Source organism: Lynx canadensis, chromosome E2 (genome assembly GCF_007474595.2).
Source record: "Lynx canadensis isolate LIC74 chromosome E2, mLynCan4.pri.v2, whole genome shotgun sequence".
NCBI lineage: Eukaryota > Metazoa > Chordata > Mammalia > Carnivora > Felidae > Lynx > Lynx canadensis.
The window spans coordinates 4,293,116-4,315,344 of record NC_044317.1 but is presented as its reverse complement, the minus strand read 5'-3'; the positions used below and the strand labels follow the sequence as shown (position 1 = coordinate 4,315,344).

The 22,229-nt window shown below is 55.9% G+C and overlaps 1 protein-coding gene across 1 annotated transcript in view; it reads right to left on the bottom strand.

The window, feature by feature from the left end:
- COTL1 (coactosin like F-actin binding protein 1) overlaps nucleotides 1–19,805 on the bottom strand; it is a 37,496-nt gene extending 17,691 nt beyond the window's left edge. Inside the window, exons 1-2 of the mRNA XM_030299703.1 lie at nucleotides 19,617–19,805; nucleotides 19,272–19,354 (exon numbers count right to left, since the gene is read on the bottom strand). Coding sequence (XP_030155563.1) covers nucleotides 19,272–19,354; nucleotides 19,617–19,693 — 160 coding nt within the window. The 5' untranslated portion in view covers nucleotides 19,694–19,805. The remainder of the gene's footprint in view (nucleotides 1–19,271; nucleotides 19,355–19,616) is intronic.
- Nucleotides 19,806–22,229: the final 2,424 nt, after the last annotated feature.

The window sequence follows — 22,229 nt, the reverse complement described above, 5'->3', positions numbered from 1 at the left end:
TGCTGGCCAAAGGACCGCATTTGAGGCCTTTTTTTATTTTCCTGTATTTTTCTTAAAACCCAAGGCATCTTGCTTCCTAGACTTTCCAGGTGCTTCTGTGCTGAATCCCACACAGCGTATATAGGTTTACGACAGTCTGGGGCTGATTAAGTTCTCTGCCTCGTTAGGACCTCAAAGCCTGAGCACAAGTTGGCCAAGAAGCTGTCTGGAGGGGCAACCACCTGTCACAAGGGAGCCAAGGAACACGGTCCTCTGCAGGCCGCGGACTCCTGACCCAGACACTGGAGGCCAAGCCAGGAGGCTCCATGGTGCCGATTTCTTAAAGGACGCGGAACCTGGGACACGGAACACAGCCCTGGGATCGTGACCTGAGCCGAAACCAAGAGTCGGACGCTCAGCCCACGGAGTCACCCAGGCGCCCCTCATTTGGTCTTTATAATGATGCCGTGAGGCGGGCAGTGGGGGAGGAGGGGACGTCAGCGTCTTCTTCATCAACATGCACTCCACCCTGTGACAGATGAGGCTCAGAGGTCATGCGATGTGCCCAAGGTAACGCATCCTGGCCGAGGGGGCTGCAGGCCGAGGCCTGGGTGGCTTGGGCGTGCCTGCCCAGCCCCCTTCCTTTGGGGAACTGCCCCCACCGGCCACGGGAGCCTGGCGGACACCCACTGGGGGACCCGCCCACGGGGGTCCAGGGGGACAGAGAAGGGCGGTCTCAGGGACACCGCATGGTCAGATCGACAGGGCTTGGTGACAGACTGGCCACGGGAGGAAAGGAAGGAGTCCAGGGGCTCCCACGTGGGGGTGAGACCTCTATCTCGTACCCTGGCGGACCCTGACTTAATCCCCAAACACTGAGCCTCCGCTCCCTCCTCCGTAAAACGCGGTGAGTTTTTTGTTTTGGGTACTGCCTGCCCCCGCCCCCCTTTTTATTTTTAAGAAAAAAAAGAAAAAGCCACAGTGAAAGATAAAAGTCACCACGTCAACTATTTTAAAGCGTACCTTCAGTGGCGTTTAGTACGTTCACAGTGTTGTGCAATCACAGCCCCCTACCTCGTTCCAGAACACAGGCCTCTTCCCCAAAAGGAAACCCTTTCGCCCACGACAGTCGCTCCCCGGCCCCCGTCCGCCCGGCCCTAAGCAACACTAAGCCGCTTTCTGTCTCCGGATCTGCTTGTTCGGGGCATTTCACGTAGATGCAACCACACCGCCCGCGGCCTCTGGGGCCCGGCTTCTCTCCCTCAGCGAGCTCAGCCCCCGCGGTGGCCCGATGGGTCCCTTCCACGGCCAAGGTCTGCTCCTCCCGCATCCAGCTGCTGAGGCACGTGTGGGATCCTCCCAAACAGGGGACCACATCACTAGTCGCCCACGGGGATGAAATACGGAAGCTGGACGGCCCGCCCGGCCCGCCACAGCGGAAGCCTCTCCCTGAAGCCGTGGCCACAGGACGGAGTGCGGGGAGCGAGGCGGCGGGTCTGAGGACCCGAGTGGACGCGGCCACGCGGGATGTCTGGGTTCCCGTGGCTCTAGCTGGATCCCCACCGCCCCGTCGCCGGCCAGAGCCTCCACGTGGGAAAGTTGCCTGTCCCAAGTGCCAGCCCGTGAGACAGGCCCACGAGCAGTCAGTCACCAAGGGCGTGGGGAGCCCGGCCTTTGCGGGCCTTCCAGAAGCGCAGGCCAGTGTCATTTACATCATCGTGGCAGCGGGGGACTGTCTGCCCGGGTGGCCGCTGGGCGCTGGCTTATCTGACACCGGTCTGGCCAGCAAGACCGCTGACGTCTTTGAAAATGCGAGAGTCCCGTTACGCCTGCAAATGTTTGCTGCTCCGGATTGGGCGTGACACCGGGAAGTCAGCTGAGCCTGCGCGGGGAAAACGCGGTTGGTCGAGGCGACGTTTTCGCAGCTGCCCACGCAGACGCGAAGCCTCTCTCCCCCCCCCCCCGCTCTAAGCCCATCTTGACCGCAGACTGGTTTGTGCAGGGGGAGGCGGTCGTGCGTAGTCTGGGCTGGGCCACCTCCTCTCCTCCAGACACACGGGGCCGACCTGAGACACACACACACACACACACACACACACACACACACGCAGCCACAGCACCGCAGGGGCGTGGAAAACACCACACCCCTCACTTCTGTCCCGCTGGCACCCCGCTCACGCACAGGAAAACGTGGGTGCATCCACAGAAAGGCGGCGCTAAGCCTCATCGTAAATGTGTGTGGTGTGTGTGTGGGGGCACACGTGTGTGGACCAAGATGGACACTGGCCGGGAGAACGTCAGTACTCGACGTTGCCGTCCCTCTCATGGTGCCAGCCGGTCCCCAGGGGGCCAGTGGCACGCCTCTGGGGTCTGAGACTGGGGAGCCGAGGGTGTGGGCAAGCCCAGCGGGGGAAGCCGGGCCCAGACGCTCCCACAGCGCGCGGACCCCCGCGCTCCCTCTCCCAGAGGCCTCAGCCCAGCCGTCTACACCGGCCGCTCACGTTCAGCCTTCTGCTCCCCAGCCCAGCACCCAGGCGAAGAGTCCAAGTTCCGGAATCCATCAGAAGCTCCCCCGACTTCATACCAGCTCTGTGACCTGGACCAGACGCACGAATGCCCCTAAGCCTCAGTTTCCCCGTGTGCAGAGTCATGAGGCGGCTGAGAGCGCTGCAGGAAACAGAGGGCACGTGACGGGCGCGGCTCATGGGGGGACTGCTCTTTTTCTATCCCTACCTTTCCAGTTCCGACGGGCATTTCCGGAGGGCCTACTATGTGCCAGGCACAGTGCTAAGCACGGGGGGGGGGCGCAGATAAGACGAACAAGGGTCCTGAGGATAACAGGAGCCGTCTGCTGGGCGCCGACGACGGGCCGGGTACCGTCCTAAGCTTACGCGTATTGGCACTTCGCTTCGTGCCGAGCTCTCTGTGAGGTCGCCACTGCTCCCGGGCCCATTTTACAGCCGAAGACACTGAGGCTCAGAGAGCTAAAGTGGTAAGAAGCCAGACAACGCTGGCCCTGCCCGTGGGAGCACTGGTTAAGCGGAGGACGGTTCTCGGAGCGGGGGCGCCCGGACCAGTCCAGTCAGCACCCCCCCCCCCCCCGCCAGGAAACCATGAGCACGTGGTTGCCCGGGTCCACCCCAGACCTACTGACTCACAAGCTCTGGGAATGGGGAGTGGCAGCCGAGCCCCTGGGGGATCTGGGTGCTTCCAAAGCTTGAGAACCACTGACCTAGGGAGGGTGGGGGAGGGGAGGAGCATTCGTGCCAGCGCTGGTGGGAAAGGGGTGGCAGGAGGTTTCAAGAGCAGAAAAGCTTCAGTGCCCCGAGCCCAGCCCACCCCCTCCCTTCCCACCCACACTTCTCTTGTTTTGAGGAAGTGATCGTGAGAAGGAGCTTCCTGTATGGCCTGGCTTCGCATCATCATAATTTACAGACTGATTGTGCATCAGGCATCATTCCCAATTTGGGGCTGTGAACACCCACTCCTTCTCACCCAGCGAGAACCTTAGCCATGAAAAGACGGCCCTCGCATGGTGTGAATAAACCCCACACTCAAAAGAACTTAACCTTGTGGGTGGCCTACAGAGCCTCACAGTGTGAAAGAGATCCCACCAGCCCTAAGGCCCCACCAGCTCAGGGCAGAGCAACACCGGGCAGGGTCCACCCGGTTCCATGTTCCAGTTCTCTCTTCAAGGTCTTTGCTTTCATGTACTTAGCAAGTTAATACACAACGTGAGGCTGCCATTGCCAAGTTCGTGGGCACGGCCTGGGGCAGAGTAAGCGCCCAGAAATGCCGCTGTCGTCACCTTGGGCTCTCTCCTCCATGCCCCTCGTTGCCTTGGGCTCTCCCCTCTCACCCCCTTCTGGGCCTTGCATTTCCCTCCTTTCTCTCCCATTGACCACCTTCACCCCTCACCACCTGCCCCTGTATTTCCTCCTCTCACGCTCTCTGTCTGGGGCTGGACTGGCAGGAAGGAGTCAGGAGCGAGAGTAGACATGGCAAGAGGACAGGGGGCATGACGTTAAGCACTTAGGACAGGGTGGCTGTGGAAGGAAACACAACGAGAGGAGATGACCACACAGGGCACAGGAACAGAGGGAGGAAGGAAGGAGGAGTCAGACTTCGCTGGCATCGCCACGGCCACCAGGATGAACCATTCCGTATTTTCCCAAAAACTGCGAATGGCACAGAATCTCCACCAAGCTCTCAGGGACTCTCCTGCCCTCCCCCCACTGATTTGAAATCCGCCCCCCTTCAGCTCAGGTAATCCTGAGAGGCAGATTCTGACCACCCCACCCAGCATTCTCAGCAGGGTGACCCCAACACGGGGTCCACACTGACCAAGGGCCCCCACCTTCTCCCAAAAGGGACCCTAGTCTTCCCCTCTGCCTCTCCTTGAAGCCAGCCCTGGCTGGAAAGGGACAGAACCCAGAGGAGACTGAGGATCGTTTACAAATGCTTTGAACAATTCTTTTCCATTTCACACAAAACACAAAGCGGACAATCATGAGAAGTACAAATAAGCCAACGATAAGGGTCTCGCCACCTACGTAACCTAAGTAGACGCTCTGTGCCCGGTTTATCTACTTAGCTACTTCCACATCTGTCCACTCGGTGTTATCTCCCACGGCACGAGGCACATCGTGGGCACTAATACACATCTGCTGGCCAGCAGAGGGACAGAGAGAGCACACGCATCATTTCGTAACCTCCATCCAACAGTGAACTCGCTCTCAAGAGCGAGTCAAGAGAAAAGGGAAGGAGAAGCGGGGAGGAAATTGCCCCAGAGCGCGACATGATTGCAGCCTGCTCTAAAGCTGACCTTACCTTATATAGACTCCCTGAGAAGTTATGCAAACAAGGTTCATGTAAGGAAGAAAACAACCCACACACCAAAAAGCTGAGCTGTCACCTTCCACCAAGAGAGCTCCCTGGAGTGGGTGCGGGAGGAAATGGGAAAGAATTCGAACATCCTGCTGCCTGGGGCCGGGGGACAGCTGGACGGGGACCACAGCAGCCCTCCCCTCCACGGGGCTGCTCACAGGGGTGGGGGTGGGGGGAGCAGGCGTGGTGGGGGGAGGGGAGGGGAGCCCAGGCAGTAACGGACGAGGACCTGGGAGGTGGAGAATGTCCTCTCTAGGAGTCAGAGGACAGGGGGCTTGGTGGCTGCCCCCGGGAGGGGACTGAGGCCTGAGGCTGATAGGAACGAGTTCCTCCCTTGATAGGAGACCTGTCATTACTGAAAAGCCCCATGTGACTCACACTCTCTTTTTCAAGGTGGTTCTTAACGGTTTGCCCCGATTGGTTAAACACACAACAAAAAAACCCTCCTGTCCCACTCAAAAAACTGGGGGGAAATACTAAGCACAAAAAAAAAAAAAAAAGAAGAAGAAGAAAGAAAGAAAGAGAGAAAGAAAGCCCATTGCCCTAGGAATAAGGCCCCTGTTCACATCTTGGTTCGTTCATCACAGAGCAGGCATGGAGACTGGATTTGATTACGTGCTCTGTGCTATGGGTCCGTACACAGAGGGTACACACCTGCCGTCTGAGATCTGCTCCCCCATTCATCAAAGGGAGGCTTTTTAAAAACTGTTTTCTGATGTGTATTTTTGAGAGAGAGACAGCGCATAAGCAGGGGAGGGGCAGAGACAGAGAAGGGGACACAGGATCTGAAACAGGCTCCAGGCTCCGAGCGGTCAGCACAGAGCCCGACGTGGGGGCTCGAACCCACGAACCGCGAGATCCTGACCTGAGCCGAAGTCGGACGCTCCACCCACGGAGCCCCCCAGGCGCCCCTCAAGGCGGTAGACTTCTCCAGGGATTCCTGACTCACTGCGGTTCCATTACACGCGAGTGACCCAGCTTTCCCACTTTGGCAGAAAACAGGAGAAAATGGAGTACACGATAGCCAGAGGGAAGGCAAGGTGGTTGCTTCGGTAGAAGCCTCCGGGGGCGGGCTGATCTAGATACCCAAACTGTCAGGGTAGCTGAAGGTTCTCCCCAAATGACAAGGCACCGGAACTTTCTTGCTGCTTTTTTTTTTTTTTTTTTTTTGATGGTTAGTTTTACTTCCTTAAATGGAAGTCAGCATGCTAAACCCGACGGGACCTTCTGACTTAGAGAACAGAGGCCACAACCAGGTCCCGGAGGCAGAACCCACTCCTACAGCACCTGCAGCGAGACACCGTGGGGACACTGAATGTCTGACTGTCTAAGCACCACAGTCCCCTGTCGTGCCCCGCTCTGCATTCTTGCATCTGTTTTTGCTGTCGGTCGTCGCGGACACGTATTAACAATCTGTGAAGAGGGACTTTGCTCCAGAAGACACAGTCCCTGGGGCGCCGGTGGGGGGGGTGGTGCTCAGTCGGGTGGGCGTCCGGCTTGGGCTCAGGTCACGATCTCGCGGTCTGTGAGTTCGAGCCCCGCGTCGGGCTCTGCGCTGACGGCTCGGAGCCTGGAGCCTGTTTCCGATTCTGTGTCTCCCTCTCTCTCTGCCCCTCCCCTGTTCACGCTCTGTCTCTCTCTGTCTCAAAAAGAAATAAACGTTAAAGAAAAAATTTTTTTAAAAAAGAAGAAGACACCATCCCTGCCCTCAAAGGACGTACACTCTAGCCCGGCAAACAAAAACAGAGCGTGTGACACAGGGCAGGTAATGCTACAGCAACAAGTTTCCACAGGGCGGATGGGAACGTCAAAGAAAGCAGGAAATTCATTCTGCCTGGGGAGTGGCGATCAGGGCGAGCTTCCAAGAGGAAGTGACGTTTCAACTGGGTCTCGGGGAGCCAAGCAAATCCTAGACCCCAGCAGCCTGAGGGAGCCAGGAGCCCCAGGCTTGCGTCCCAGCTCTGCCTCTTTCCACGGGATGACTGCGGCCCAGTGGCTTCTCACTCCGATCCCCAGCTCTCCGGGCTGCGGCGTGTGGCTCTTTCAACTCCGGTGCCCCTGGGTGCCGGGCACAGAACTCACAAAACGTTTGCACCCCCACCGATCCCCACGGCTGGTAACCTTCCAGCCCTCAAGTTCGCCCACACGTTCACAGCTGACTCATTTCACTTTTACCGACTCACCAATTTATTAACCCCTATGAATATCCGAGACGGAACCCCTACTTTTCTTTAAATGCTCATTTCCGACGCCAGGGCTGACGGCAATGAGATACACACGCCCTGGGCACCGGCTCCGTCCTGGGCGCGGGCTCGGGAAGACGAGAACACGGCCACGGGACCTATGTCCCTGGATATCAATCCTCCCCAGAATGGAGAGCGAAAGCCTCAGAAGCGAGCCTTGGCACAGAGCCAGCAGTGAAAAAAACGCTAGACAGTGATGACAAGAGGTCAACTATCACGGAGCCGATGGAAATGGCGAGGAGAATGGAAATCCAGGACACCAAGTGCACACGGCACGTGCAGGGGGGGCGGGGGGGGCGGGGAGGGCAGCGCTGAGTGCATCCGAGGGGCCCACGGGGGTGGAGGGTCCCCGTGGGGACGGGCAGGTCTGCAACAGACGGAACAGTGACAAGAGCGAAACATGCTGAGCAGGGGATTCTCCACGAGAAGGACCAAGGCAAACTTCCAGAAGGCTGTAGAACAAAGGCATAGGAAGAAAATGCTCAAGGAAAACCCAGAGTCGTTGCCGCGGCCCACGGGGCCCCCCGGAACCCCCTTGCCTCTACACATTGCAAAAACTGAGACATCATTCACGTATCATAAAATTCACCCCTTTTAAACGCACAATTCATTGGCCGTTAGGTCTAAATCCAAAACATTCCGTTAGCCCCAAAAGGAGACCTCCTACTTGCCGGTGGTCTGTCTTCCTTCATCCCCTGCCCCCCACCCCGGCAACTACTCCCCAGCTCTCTAGCACCTCGTTCTGGAACCTTCAAATACATGGGATCGCACAACGCGTGGCCTTTCGCATCTGGCTTTTTTCACTTGGCATCATGTTCTCAAGGCTCGCCAGCGTCACGGCGTTGACAAATCGCGATTTCCTCCCTTGCTACGGCTGGGTAATGTCCCACCACGTGGAGAGACGCGTTTTGTCTATCCTGCATCCGACGACGGTCAGCCGGGCGGTCTCCGCTCCCTGGCTCTCGTGAACGATGCTTGTGAACATTCGCACGCAAGTTTTCACGTAGACCCGTGACTGCGTTTCTCTCAGGAAGATACTAAGGAGTGGGATTGCCAGGCTCCTGGGAGAGATGCCTGTTCAAACCCCTCGCCCATTTTCTTTTTTATTGTTGAGGGCCTTCCTTTGTGCCGGGCCCACTCCACTCCCAGGCACCCGAGTGTCCACCTCCTTTGCGTTCAGGCTTGCCTCAGCGTCCCCTCCTCTTTAGGCCTCCCGTGACCAAACCCTGGCTGACGGTGACCCTGCTGCGGGCCACCTCCAGGCCGTTGCTTCTTTTCATCCTCTTTGGGGCATTCGGGAGTGACCCAATTTGCCAGCTTGTCTGTGATCGGTCCCTGTGCTCCCAAAACAACACGAGCTCTGTGACTTATGTCCCTTACGGCCAGAGGGGTTGGCATGCGGCAGGTCCTCAATTTGTATTTGTTGGATGGGAGTAAAGAGAAGTCACGCTGAGGGAGAGAGCAAGCTATTTTCTCAGAATCGGACACGTGGCAGTGGGTTTTGCTAAATCGAGAACGGGGCAAGGGGCATCGTCTTCAGGGCTGCGGGGCTCGCGGGAGTGAACACGGGCCCTCCTCTGTTGGGGGGTGGGGGGCGGAGGGGGGCTCGCAGCCCAGGACCCGGCTCTTCTCAGTTTTCCCCAGGAGTCCAGCGTGACCCAGGGGGAACCCTGGCCTGCCCAAGGCGGCAACCGGCTTTTATCTGAAACCAGGAACAACACGCTCCAGTCTACAGTCGGGGTAGAATGAGAGCCCCCCAAAAGGGACGAAAACTACCTCCGGGTCAGATCAGATGACCTCCCGGAACGTCCTTTCAGACAGAAGTAGCAAAGTCAGAATTGTCCCCTGGGAAGGACAGAGGCATTTGAATCACAGAGGTGTCCTTCAGAGACCATCGCAGGTTTTCCACTTCTTCCAGAAAAATCACCTCTGAGCTGTGAGTCCCACTAACGTGTGCCACCAGCCAGGGACGCAGGCCTTAGGTCTGCCCCTGAGCGTTCCAGAAAAGAGCTTGTGGAAAGCTATTATGAGCGTGGGTCCTAAGAGCTCTGATCACAAAGAGAAATGCTTTCTCTTTCGCTTTATTGCACCCCCCATCAGATGACAGATATCCACGGAACCTCCCGTGGTGATCATTCCGCAGCACGTAGAAAGCAAACCATTGTGCCTTACGCTGCTAATGACGTCTGTCAAATATCTCTCAGTAAAACTGGGGGGTGGGGGAAGGAATAAAGCTTTTTTGGTTTTTTTTTTACGAGAGTTTTTTTAATGTTTTTTTCAAGAGAGAGCGCGCGCACACGTGAGGAGGGGAGGAACAGAGGGAGAGGGCGACACCGAATCCGAAGCAGGCTCCAGGCTCCGAGCTGTCAGCGCAGAGCCCGACACGGGGCTCGAACTCACGGACTGCGAGATCACGACCTGAGCCGAAGTCGGACGCTTAACCGACGGAGCCGCCCAGGCGCCCCCAAAAGAGCTTGTTTGAAAAGAATTTCAGCCGCAAGCGTAGGGAAGCAGCAGGGTGTCAGGGGCGGGTGGCCAGGAACCCAGGCGCCAGGGAAGGAACAGAGCGGGGCCTCTGTGCAACCTTGGGCCAGGGCCTTCCCATCTCTGAGCCTCAGTTGTCCCACCTACGGAGTGGGACTTACAGCGGGACCTTCCACACTGGGCCACGGTGTAGATGAGATGAAATCATTAGACCACAGCGGCTGGCAAGACGGCTGGCCACGATGTCCGCGTCGGAATCTCCAGAACCCACGACTATAGCATCTGACCCAGAAGGGCCTTTGCAGAGGTGATTGTTAAGGATCTGGATAGGAGAGAGCATCTTGGATGATGCGGGTGGGCCCAACGTAATCAGGAGCCTCGAGGCAAAAGAATCAGAACCAGAGACACAGCAGCTTGACAAGGACGCGACCCGCTCTCGCTGGCCTCGAAGGTGGAGGAGGGGCCCTGAGTCGAGGGACACAGGCGCCTCCGGGAGCTGGAAAAGGCCAGGAAATGGACTCTCCCCTGGGGCCTCCAGAAAGACCACACCCCTGCCTACACCTGGAGTTTAGCCCGGAGCGACAGATTTTGGACTTCTGACCTCCAGAACTGTCAGATGATAAAATCGCGTTATTTCAAGTCACTCGGTTTGTGGGAATTTGTTCCAGAAGGCACAGGAAAAATGAGGTAGAGGAGGATAAACGAAGTCCAGGACCAACTCAGGACGTAAGGCAGGCTGATTTCAAAATGCGCTGGTGAAATAAAACACAAAATGCTGAGGGCATAGCCCCGCCATCAGGTCAGCCCCTGCTGAGGCCACTGACTGAACTGAATCTGAAAAGCCAAGCACATAAAATCAGGTGGGCGAGGAATGCAGCCATGCAAGGGCCCTGGGGCAGGAAACTGGAGCCAGAAGCCAGTGGGGGCAGAGGCAGCGGCCAGGGAGCCTTGGCACCTGCGGATGTCCATACGGGCCACTGGGCTGCAACCTCAGCAGGGGCACAGCGTGCCTTCCCGGGGGGGCGGGGGGTAGCTCAGCTCTCAAACATCTCAGGGGACTGTCATTCCTCTACTCAACAAGCAGCAAATGAGAATGCCAGGTGCTGTTCCAGGTGCTGACGGGACAGCAACCAGAATTCCGCCCCGGGGGGAGCTGAGCCTCCAGCAGGGAAAGTCAGACGACAGACAGACGTGGGTACGACGACGACGTGAGGCGCTGCTGAGTGCTGCAGCCTGCGACTTGGGCCCACGTAAGGAAAAGAGATTGGGACCGGCTAACCACGGGGGGGCAGGGGTTCGCCACCAAGGAGGCCACCACCCCGGCCCGAGTCGCTCTCTCCAGGCCCTTGCTGCAGCGCTGAAGAAACAGGCACCCCTCACCCCGCACAATGTGGTGAGCATCACGGAGGCAAGGAGGCCATCTGCACGGAGGGGACATTTCCACTGGGCCTTGACAGGCGTAAAGAAGTCCTCCGGGAGGACAAAGCTCCTTGGACACAGATCTGGGGTCCAAGGCCACCTACTCTCCCATCTCAAGCAAGCAACTTTCAACTCTTCAAGGAAATGGTCAGACTCCTCATCAGTGAAACGGGAAAACTCCTACTTACTCATCACACACACACATCCTTCACGGATACGAAACAGTATCTGTGCCAATATGTGCAAAGCGTCCACACGGAGCCTGGCCTTTGAGCAATCAAGGGGTCAGAACCCTCTGTGTTGGGGACGAGCAATGGAAGGGCTCGTAAGGGGCATTCTGTGTTATCGCTAAGCATTTGAACCTTATGGGCAAAAGCCACCAGATGTTCCAAAGGGGAGAGGAGTTGACGCCACCTGGCCCTGGGCTACGCAGTCACCAGTCAAAGGGCGTGGCACCCAGCAGGCGCTTACCCCATTCCCTGCAGAAGGAAAAGCCAAGATCAAGGGTGGGAAACGCCCACTCTTGTGGGGCAAGAAGGGAAAAGAGAAGCGGGAGAAGGAAATGAGAACAGGAGGTAAGAGACATAAAAGGAGAAGTATGTGTGTTTGCAGGGGGAAGCAGAGGGAAGGAAACGTGTTTTTTCAGTGAGTCGTGCTCACCGACAAAAGCTGGGAAAACACAGAGTGGAATAAGGACAAAGAAACAGCCACTGATTTTGGTGACCAGATTACCAAAGACCTACGCGTGGGGTGCCGTGCTCTAGGGGTGAGGGGACAGTCCCCAGAACGTAACAGGTGGAGAAATGATGGAAGATGAGGGGGCGGAGGGAACACCTAGTCGCTCCACAAGCAAAACTTTAAAAGTCTGCACCAACTCCCAGCGATTTTCAAGGAGCAAAAACTCAATTCAATTCAATTCAGTTCAATTCAATTCAATTCATCGAAGACTCTTTCTGAACAAGGACACGCTACTTACCAGGCAGATGACAGGTAGCAGCCTTCCCCATGGAAGGGGAAAGACCACAAAGTCAAAAGCGGGCACCACTATCACCCCAGAGGCAATCCAGACGAGCCATCTCAAGCGTGCCCATGCATCTTAGGACACAAGGAAGCAAGGCAGTGCGGCTCAAAACCCCTCGGCGACACACGTGTGGGAAAAGAAAGCAACGAGACACTGTATATCGCAGAGAGCCGTGCAGGTAGTGGCTCACTAGCCTTCAAAGTGCCACCTAAAAATCATAAACCCAACACTGTCCCTGGAACAAAGGAGGTGCTCCGTCATCATTCGTTCGATGGGCAGACAGACTGCTTAGCGCTTTGCCACATTCACAGCACTGTTGCAGATTTACAGCTTCCTTTCGACCTCCTATTCCCTTAGATTCACTAGACGTTTCTCTCCTGACCTTTTGGCTGAAATTTCTGGAGGCTGTACGTGTACGGGCCACAAGGGGGGTCGGGAAACAGCCAAGTGCAGAACAGCACGATAAACTGACCGCCGATTGTACGTGCGTTGTGCAGCTGCACACGCAGAGGCCCCAGACAAGGGCATTTGTCTTATTCGCGCCCCATCCGCTTTCTTTTGGTAGCAGCCAAGGTTCCGTCCTTGACCAAATTCTAATCTGGCCTTCAGAACGCTTCTTCACCTAGGTCTCAACTTTCGGACTTCTGTGTTCATCTGTGCGTTACTCGCGTTCAGCAAGAATCCTGCTAAGTTTAGCAGTTGGGCCAGAATCGCCCTCAGCCCTGACACTTCCTCTTGGCCACTCCCCACCCACTGGCCCCCATCTTGCTTCTTGACTATAAATTCGGACTTTTTCTTGTTGTATTCAGAACTGAGCCTGGTCCCCCTCCCCCGTTGCAAACCTGCCCGGTAATGGTCCCTATACCTGTCACACAGTCCCCCTGAATAAAGCCTGCCTTACTGTTCTTGGGCAAGTGTCAGAATAAATAGTATTTTCTCGAACTATAAATGCACCCATTTTCTTTAGAAACCACCCGACTGCCGCTCTCAGCCCCTGGTAGGGCTGACCCCATCCCAGGCCTATACTAATGCATTCTGTTTCTCTTCCTGGGAGTAGAACAGACCAGAAGAGGAGAGTGCATGGTCACGGATGGCCCCTTTCAAACCCTTTCTTAAACATCTGTGCTAAGTGGTCAGGCAACCACTCCTGACATACCTCCCACGATGGGGGTCTCACTACCTTCAGTGACAGCCCATTCTAACCCAAGGACAGTCCTTAGGTGAACCTACAATCTACCCCTGAAATTCCTACTGTCTGGTCCTTCTACCACGTGGGGTTGGGGTGTGAAGAAGTGAAGTGGGCACATGGCACAACGACAGCCCCTCAAACACCAAGGACAACACTCAAGTCCCCTCAGATGCCTCTCCAAGCTAAAAATGCCCAGATACCTCACCTAATCCTCATAGGAGAGCTTTTGAATTCCTGGGCCAGCCTGGATTCTCCTCCCTCAGCCCCGCCCAGCCATCTACCCTGAGGGCTATGGCCTCGGCTCTTTTCGATGGAAATGATAAAGAGCCTACTCAAGTTGGCTTGAGGAAAAGAAATTGAACCGGCCCCTGGAAGCAAACGGCCTCAGGAGAGAGCTCCAGGCACGGAGAGTTTAAGCCACGCCCTCTAGGACCCGCTCCCCATCTCTGGCTCTGCTCCCGAGTCCCCACGGGGTGCAAGGGTCCCGAAAGCTCCAGACCTTCACTATGCTAACAGGTCTTAATCCCAGAGCAAAATGGGCTCGCCCAGCAACTCTGTCCAAAGTATCAGGGATGCAGCCGATTGGCTCGACTTGAGTCACGAGGGCCCAACCCCGAAACCAATCAGCCAACAGAGGACACGGCTTACTCTGAGTGGCCAGCGTCTTCCCAGTGGGGCAGTACGGAGTTAAGTCAGCTTCCCCGGAACTACACTGGCAGAGCGGGGATTACTCTGAAATGAGAAAAGCCCCCCACCCCAAGGATGGGACGTCCAAGGATGGACAAAAATATCAAACCCCACTTTTCCCTGTGAGTGAGGTTTTGAGCTGAAGACTCCAGGCTCAACAAAGCATCGTGGGAATATCATCTGCACCCAGACCCTCATCTAGCCAACATCACAGGGCATCTACCCCAATCAAGCTTCACGCGGACACTGACCTCCAAGTTTATTTCAACCTATCCATTGATGTGTGACACCTTTCAAGAAGATTCTACATTAGCAACAACCATAGTTTTGAGCCCTGAGGCCACACCAAGTGCCGCTTTGTATATATCATGTCAATGTATTCTCACAACAAAGCGGTGCAGTCATTATCCCCATCTTACAGAGGGGGAAACAAAATGCGGGAGTCTTGCCCAAGGTCACACAGCACCTCAAGGCTACAAGTCCAGGCAAGATACCCTGGCTTGACCATCGATGCTCGAACCCGATCGGCTCTAAAATATGGACCCACAGAAAACTGGATTCATTCCCAGGTGCTTGGATCCTTTCCAAAATAAAACGGGCTTGCGACAGAGTACTTTGGGGTCCATCAACAAAGAATTGGTTAAACAAGGTTACACTTATATGAGAGAACATTACGTAGCCATTTTAAAGGCTGGGCAATGACAAGAAAACATGAGCTCTCTGAGGACAGGGACCTTCTCTGTTTCTATATTTATCCTCAGTCTCCAGAACAGGACCCTGCAGAAGAGCCACTCACATACGTGGAAGGAAGAAAGGGAGGGAGGAAGGGAGGGAGGCATGAAGGGAAGGAAGGAGGAAGGAAGGAGGAAGGAAGGAAGGAAGGAAGGAAGGAAGGAAGGAAGGAAGGAAGGAAGGGCACACGAATTAATGAACCCATTTCTGAGTAATAAAAGTGTATCTGAACTATATCCAGTTTCTATTCTCTTCTTTTTGCTTAGTCTGGCTTTCTCAATATTCCACCAGGGACACACATTACTTATCAAGTACAAAAACAAAACGTGATTTCATAGACAGCTTGAGCCACAGATCGTCGCGTACCCATGATCCGCAGGCCCTCTCTGCCGCAATCAGAGAGATCACACATCCACTCGGCCTGGCAAGTGGCTCCCCTCGGCTCCCCCAGGCTCTGTCGGGGGCACCCCCCCACCCTCCAGCACAGCTGGCTACCCCTTTCCTCCCCATCGCTTCTTGACCCTCCCACCTCTCTGGTGCTCTCAGACCACACAGGCTCCTGCCACACCAATTAAGTTCCACCAAGGAGATGACAATCACAGTCCTTAACATTTAAGGAGCGCTTAGGACGTCGTCAGCACGGTGAGTTGCTTCCTTAACCCTCCTAATGACCACGCTGTAGCAAAGGATGCGCAGGTAGGTCACGCAACCGCCCCAGATCACATGACTGGCCCGACCCGGAAGCCAGGCCGGCCCGATGCAGCCTAAACCTTGAACCGCTGTGCCAACCGTCTCTTCCGAAGTCGGTGCTTATGGACTGAGCGTTACTGCGCGCAGACCCAGGCGAAAGGTCCAAGGCGTGCCACGCCGCCCTGGGGTCGAGTGGCTACGGGGGCTAATCTGGAGCTCTGGGCCCAGGGCACGGCGCTGAGGCACGTGCCGGGAGCTTCAGAACAGAAAACACAACGTCCTCGTAACAGCTACGAGAGTAAACCCCATAAAAAGTACCAACAGTCGACGTGCCATCGGGGGCCTGCGCTCTCCTTTTAAATGTGTTCTTTCGGCCAACCCTCCCAGTCACTGTCAGAGGTGAGCACCGCCAGGACGCCCATTTCACAGACTAGAACACCGAGGCACAGAGCAGGGGATGTCCTTGCCCAAGGCCACACAGCAAGCAAGAGACACAGTTGGGATGCGACTCTAGAGATTTTCTAACTCCGGGCTGTGGAAATAAAAAACACACCCCACTAGGCGAGCTCTCGTGGACTGAGGTGTGGGGCAAAAAGCCAAGGGTGGAGGCAGTAAAGCAGTTGGGGGGGGCGGGGGGGCAGGTGCATCCAGCACCCAAAGAGCCAGCACAGAACACAGAGGGCTCCAAACCCTGCCAGCAGAAACAGGAAGATGAGCAACCTTCCAGAAAACAGCCGCAGCCAAGGAGAGGCCAGGCCTGGGGGCGAGGAGAGATGAGAGGCAGAAGCTGGGCGGGCAGGACGGCAGCAGCCAGAGGGCACGGGGCTGGGGAAGAAGGGCTGGTTCGGAGAGAATGCCAGAAGCGGGCTGTCTGGGAGGAGAGGAAGCCCGGGAGGAAGCGCCCCGCCCCACCGCCCCTCCCCCACCCCACCCCAGCACCTTTGGAGGGAGAGATGGAGTGATGGCTTCTGGCTTCTAAGTCCCCTTTGCACCTTGTTAGATGTTTGGAAAGGGGAAGGCTGGGCCAGAGCGAGAGCCTGTCCCCACGGCCTGGGCCCCTCAGGCTTGCAGGACACCTGCCTGGGAATTAGGGCCACAGAGAGCCCTCCCCGCATCACATAAGTGATGTATCCTGCAAGCAAACTGGAACCTACTGTAGCACTGAAGAAGCCTCCTGGCTTGAAAATGAGACTCTAAACCACTTCCGGGGTACCTGGCAGGCTCGGTCCGGAAGGGTGAGCAACCCTTGATCTCGGGGTCGTGAGTTCAAGCCCCACGTGGGGTGTGGAGATTACTTAAATAAATGAAACTTTAAAAAAAAAATCTGAACCCACTTCCTTAGAGAGACGAGGCCACGAACATGGGACTTGGAGACAGCCTGCCTGGGTTCCAGTCCCAGCTCTGCCGCGTCCTAACTACGTGATGGCGGGCAAGTTACTTAACTGCGCTGGGCCTCGGGGTACTCACCTGTGGAAGGGGAACGATCTCAGTCATGGGGACGAGGCACGCCAAGTGCAGCGACTTGCGTGTAGAAAGCTACCGGCCCGTGCGTTCTGAGTCCTTTGTCACTGGGGCACGAGGACACGGCCGTGGTTTTCCGAGGGGAACCAGTGCAGACACAGCAACCATAACCCGTCTATACATTTGTCCAACAGATGGCTGGGGAAGGCAGGCCAAAGATTTCCAGCCAAAGCAGACGGAGCTTCGGATCCCACAGCCCATTCATAAGATCAGCGAGCAGCAGGGAAAGCATTTTTAGTTCCCCCGCCAGGCACTCCCCACTCCCATCCCTGCCACTGGGGGAAGGGTCAGAGTAACACGCCTGCAAGGCCCCAGGGGAGGAAGGAAGTATTCTCTGACCGCACCAAGCCCTTCCAATGGCCGCGAGCATCTGTTCAGAGTCTCTTCTATTGACAGGATGCACTTTCGTCCCTGGGTCACCTTCTCTTACTTGCTGGAGCGAACAATAGCTTCAGAAGCAAGACCCAGTCTGATGGCGGCGGCGGCGGGGGCGGGGGCGGGGGGCGGGGGGGAGGGGGGTTGGGTGGGAAGTGATGGATGGTCAAAGGGAGGAAAGAAACTGCTAGTTTTCTATTCCTGAATTCAGCGAGGAGGGAAGCTGGCCGGTCGGACAAAGCCTCAGATCCGACCAGGCAAAAAATATTGTTAAATCTCCTGGTTGTCCACCAGACTGGGGGGAAAGCCAAGAGTTTGTACTTATGCTACTTGCAAAAGCATCCACCACAGCGGAGGAAGGGTGGTGGGTGGTACAGAGGCAGGGATCCTGAGTCAGGGGCCTGGGTTCAAATCCCGCCCCAGCGGCTCTCCACGAGACACCCTCGGTGCCTTATTCAACGTGAGCTGTTACAGCATTTCATACCTCTGATATTTTAGGTTTAATTTTTAAGCAATCTGTATGCCTTAGGATCGCCCAGCCCACAGCAGACTCTCCAGAAATATTCTTTCAATTAAACCAAAGGCAAAATACCATTTGCTTAAGGAAACAGTGAAGGAAAGGCGCGGCCACGTGATCCCGTGGCACAATTTCGTACGTTTTCTTCATTTCACAGTTGGCCGCGTAGTTTGTTTGTTTTTTTTTTTTTTTAATTTTTTTAACATTTTATTTCTTTTTGAGACAGAGAGAGACAGAGCATAAATGGGGGAGGGGCAGAGAGAGAGGGAGACACAGAATCGGAAGCAGGCTCCAGGCTCTGAGCTGTCAGCCCAGAGCCCGATGCGGGGCTCGAACTCACGGACCTCGAGATCGTGACCTGAGCTGAAGTCGGACGCTTAACCGACTGAGCCACCCAGGCGCCCCGGCCGCGTAGTTTTGTACAGGCACTGCCCTGAGCATTTTACACACGTTGACTCAGTTACCCTCACAGCAGTCCTCTGAGACTACAGGTAAGGAAACCAGGGCCCCGAGAGGTTAAGTAACTTGCCCCCAGTCACACAGCCAGGAAGTGGCCAGTCGGTGATTCACACCCACTCTGCTGAGCTGGCCCAGAGTTCCTGCTCTAACCTGCAGGCCACACTGCCTTTGTTTGCACATCTGTTTCAAAGCTAGACACCAGAGACCTGGAATGGGTCCCATGCCCAAAGGGGCTGGGCTTTTTGCCTCTACGGAGGGGTCTGTGGTTATATACACCATGCATTCCTTCCTTTCTATGGTTTAACACACCCCCAGGGAAGTGCACAAAGTTTACACATCAGAAGTATTTTGCTCAATGACTTCTTACCTAGGTACACACCTGTGTAATCACCTCCCAGACGGAAAGAGGAGACATTTCCAAAAGCCCGCGGCCTTCCGTGTGCCCCTCCCAAGTCAGTGGCTATCTACCCCAAAAGGAGATCACTCTTCTGACTTGTCACACCACACATCAGGTTTGCCTTTTCTACAATTTCACATCAATGAAATTGTACTCATCATATGCCGTGTACTCTGTCCTATCTGACTCTATTTCCTACGAGTGAAAAACACACATGTAACCAAAACACTGACAATGATCTCGGGAGAAGGGAGGATATAGCTGAGTCTCTTTCTCCTGCAAGTTCCAGGATTGTTTTTATTTCGGCTCACTGACTGGTGAAGGTGGGGAGGGCGGAAGACGAGTTTGGAACCACACTGAGTTGACCCTTGGAAAACCAGCGACCCGCAGGGGGCAGAGGAGCCAAAGGAGCCATCTCTTCTGGAGAGGGTACTGTGGGAGCAAGGGAGCCAGGCAGTCCCCCCTGGTTGCTCTGGATGTCCAGAGGGAGCACGTTTCACGAGGCTTTAAAATCCTCAAATCTGGTTCCCCCAGCGCCAGAGGCGCGGTGGGGGTGGCCAGGCTCCTCCCAGCTTGGCCTCCGCAGAAGCTCCTCTTTCCCGCGTTGACAATTCCCCCCAAAGATCAGCAATCTCCCCCCCCCCACCCCCCTCGAAGGCGCGTTTCCCTACCTGTGCACTGTTGGATGAAGTCCTGATACTGTGCTCCCTGCTCGCCGGGGACGATGGTGGAGCCGTCATATTTAAAAGTCACCCTTTGGATTGGGAGAAGAAAAAACACACACATACACACATCAGCGATGGTAGCAGCCAGGTGCCAAGCTTCCAGCAGGACAATCTAAAGGATGCTCTGAATAGGGAGAAGCCAGCGCTGGCTTTCCACGCTGTCCTGGGTTAAGGCTGCGGGAGACAGCACGGCATGACCCTTAATCCGTCCCGTTTGGAAGCCGGCTCAGTGCACCAGGCCCCTCGCGAGCCCGGGGAGCGGGGCTTGGAGAGCAATGGAAAGTTCCTCACCAGATGACGGCCGAGCAGTCGTCGCGCACCAGGTTGTACGCCGCCCGGCAAGCCTCTTTGTCGATCTTGGTGGCCATCGCCGCAGGGCCGCAGCAGGGACACTCTGCCCGGAGCGACCGAGCGCTCCCCGGGCCGGCCGCAGGGAAAGGAGCGCGGCGGGGACGCGCGGAGGGCGGGCGGCGGTGGTGGCAGCGGCGACAGCGGCGCGGGCTGCGAGGGGCGAGCTGCGAGCTGCGAGCTGCGAGCGCGGTGGCGGCTCCGAGGGCGCACAGGGCGCGCGCTGGGATCCAGGCCGCGCCGCCACGCCCCCCTCCGGCCATTGGCCGCTGGGCCGTGGGGGCGGGGCCTCTTGATTCGCCCACGACCAATCCCAGTCCGGGCGGGTTGCGCAACTCCGTGGCAGGGGCTGGAGGAGGGGCTTTCTGCTCCTCCCTCCCCCTCCTCCCTCCCAACCCCCTTCTCGTTCTCCCACTCCCCCTCCTCCTCCCCCCCACTTCCTCCTCCCCAACCCCTCTTTCTCCTTTCCCTCACCCTTCCCTACTCCCTCTCCCTCCTCCCTCCTCCCCTTCCTTGTGGAAGCCCTCCTTATTCCCTCCCTGCTCCCCTCCTCCCCTCCCCCTCCTTGCTCCTCCCACTTCCCAACCCCTCCTCCGCCTCTTCTCTTACCTCCCCTCCCTTCCTTTCTTCCCCCTTCTCTCTTCCTTTTTAACTCTCCCCGTTATCTCCACCACTTACCCCTTCTCCTTTCTCCCTATTCTCTCCTCCTCCTCCCTTCCCCCTCCTCCCTTGTCTTCTGCCCTCCTCTTCCCTCCCACTCCTTGCCTCTCCCTCTTCCTTATTCCTCCTCCCCACCCCCCCACCCCCCCCCGCCCAGGCTGCAGAGCTGCAGACCTCCTAGCCTCCAAAGGGGACCTCCAAGCGGGTGACTTAATGCAGCAGACCAAAGGAACTGACCCCACCCCGTGTTTGACTCTGGGTTCTAGGTGCGGAGGGACTGGAAAGAAGGAAGCATTTCAAATAGGAGGGGATAGCAAGTGGATTGCTTCCAGAACGCTGGTGGGATCACTGTTTACTTTGTATTCTGGTTATTTGTATTCTGGTTATCTCCCCCTTTGGGTTCCTCTGAGTGCAAAAGCTGACTCATTCGGTCTTCCTCCCTCCCTGGCTGACTCACTCATTCATTCCTTATCCTGCCAGACCACAAAGACTAGTAACAGTGTCAAGGCAGGTAAAAAAGAAAAGGAGGAGCAGGTGTTGCTATAAATAAAAAAGTCAAAAACAAATTCCAGTGTGAGGCAGGCCAAAGCAGTTCCTATCTTACTCCTTGATAAAGGTAATGATACAATTGACCGTTGGAAAGAAACAAAAAACTGGATTCGTACCTCGCACCACTGATCAGGGGCAATCCGAAAGCATCACGGCTTTGAATGTAAATAAAGGAGACCGCAGAAGTTTCCGAAGCAAACCCGGGAAGAAGTCTGAAATGAGAAAGGTCTCTCAGGCTTGACTCAAAATCCAAACCTAGAACAAAACAAGGACACATTTATATGGATAAAGAGTGCTCTTCAAGGAGAAACAACAGAAACGACACATAGTGCCTCGTGCAAAGTGTGAAAACAAAAGACAAAGCAGGGAACAGTATTTGCAACTCAAATCACAAAGAATTCATCTTGCTGATGTATACAGAAGCCAATCTAAGCAAAAAACGAAAGCAAAAACCGGCCCAGGCCGCGACCAGATAGATGAAATGGCTCTCAAACATATGCTCCCTTTCAGCCCAAATTAAGGCAGGACAGAGATCCCTTCAAAATAAACTAGCAGGTCAGCAAAGATCAAAGTTGGACAAGCCTGCTCTGTGGTGAGGCTAGGGAGACCCAGCCCCTGTCACACTGGTGGGGGTGCACCTGGGCATAACCCCCAACAGAGGCCACTTGGCAATGTCTAGCAGATTTACAAGCCTACGTGCTCTTGACCAGTCAAGTTCCCCTAGAGGTCAGTGGTGCCCAGGGCTGGCTGGACCCTGGAGTTAGCGTGGTGCCCTGACCCCACACTCGGAGATGCCGATGCGATTGATCTCGGGTCCAGCCAGGGGGCTGGGATGCTTAAAGTCCCCCTGGGTGATTCTCCTGTGCAGGTGGGGCTACAGCCAGGCTCACGTGTGTGTAAATCTGTTCAAGGTTATTCATTGAACTTTATTTCCAGCCGCAAAAGGTTAGGAGCGACCTAACATGCCCATCGGTAGGGGACTGGGTGAATAGAGTATCACACAGGTCTGCCAAGGAGAACCAATGCAGCCGTGAAAGAGGTGAGGGAGGGGAGTCTGGGGTGGGGAGAGACCTTCTCTATGGACTGATAGGGAACATTCTAACCCGATACGTCATGAGCACACAAAGCAAGGTCCAGAACGGTGTTGCTCCCTTTTGGGGTAAAGTTGGGGGTGTAAATAGATATTTCTATTTGTTCGGACACGCTTAAAAGCCTTTGGGAGAGCGCACAAGGGTCAAAGAAGTCATACCTGTGATGGAAATGAGTGGGAGGCCAGATACCAGCGGATGGGGATTGAACCATCTGAATGCATTATATATTAAGTAATCTCCCCTTCCTCCCCCCGCA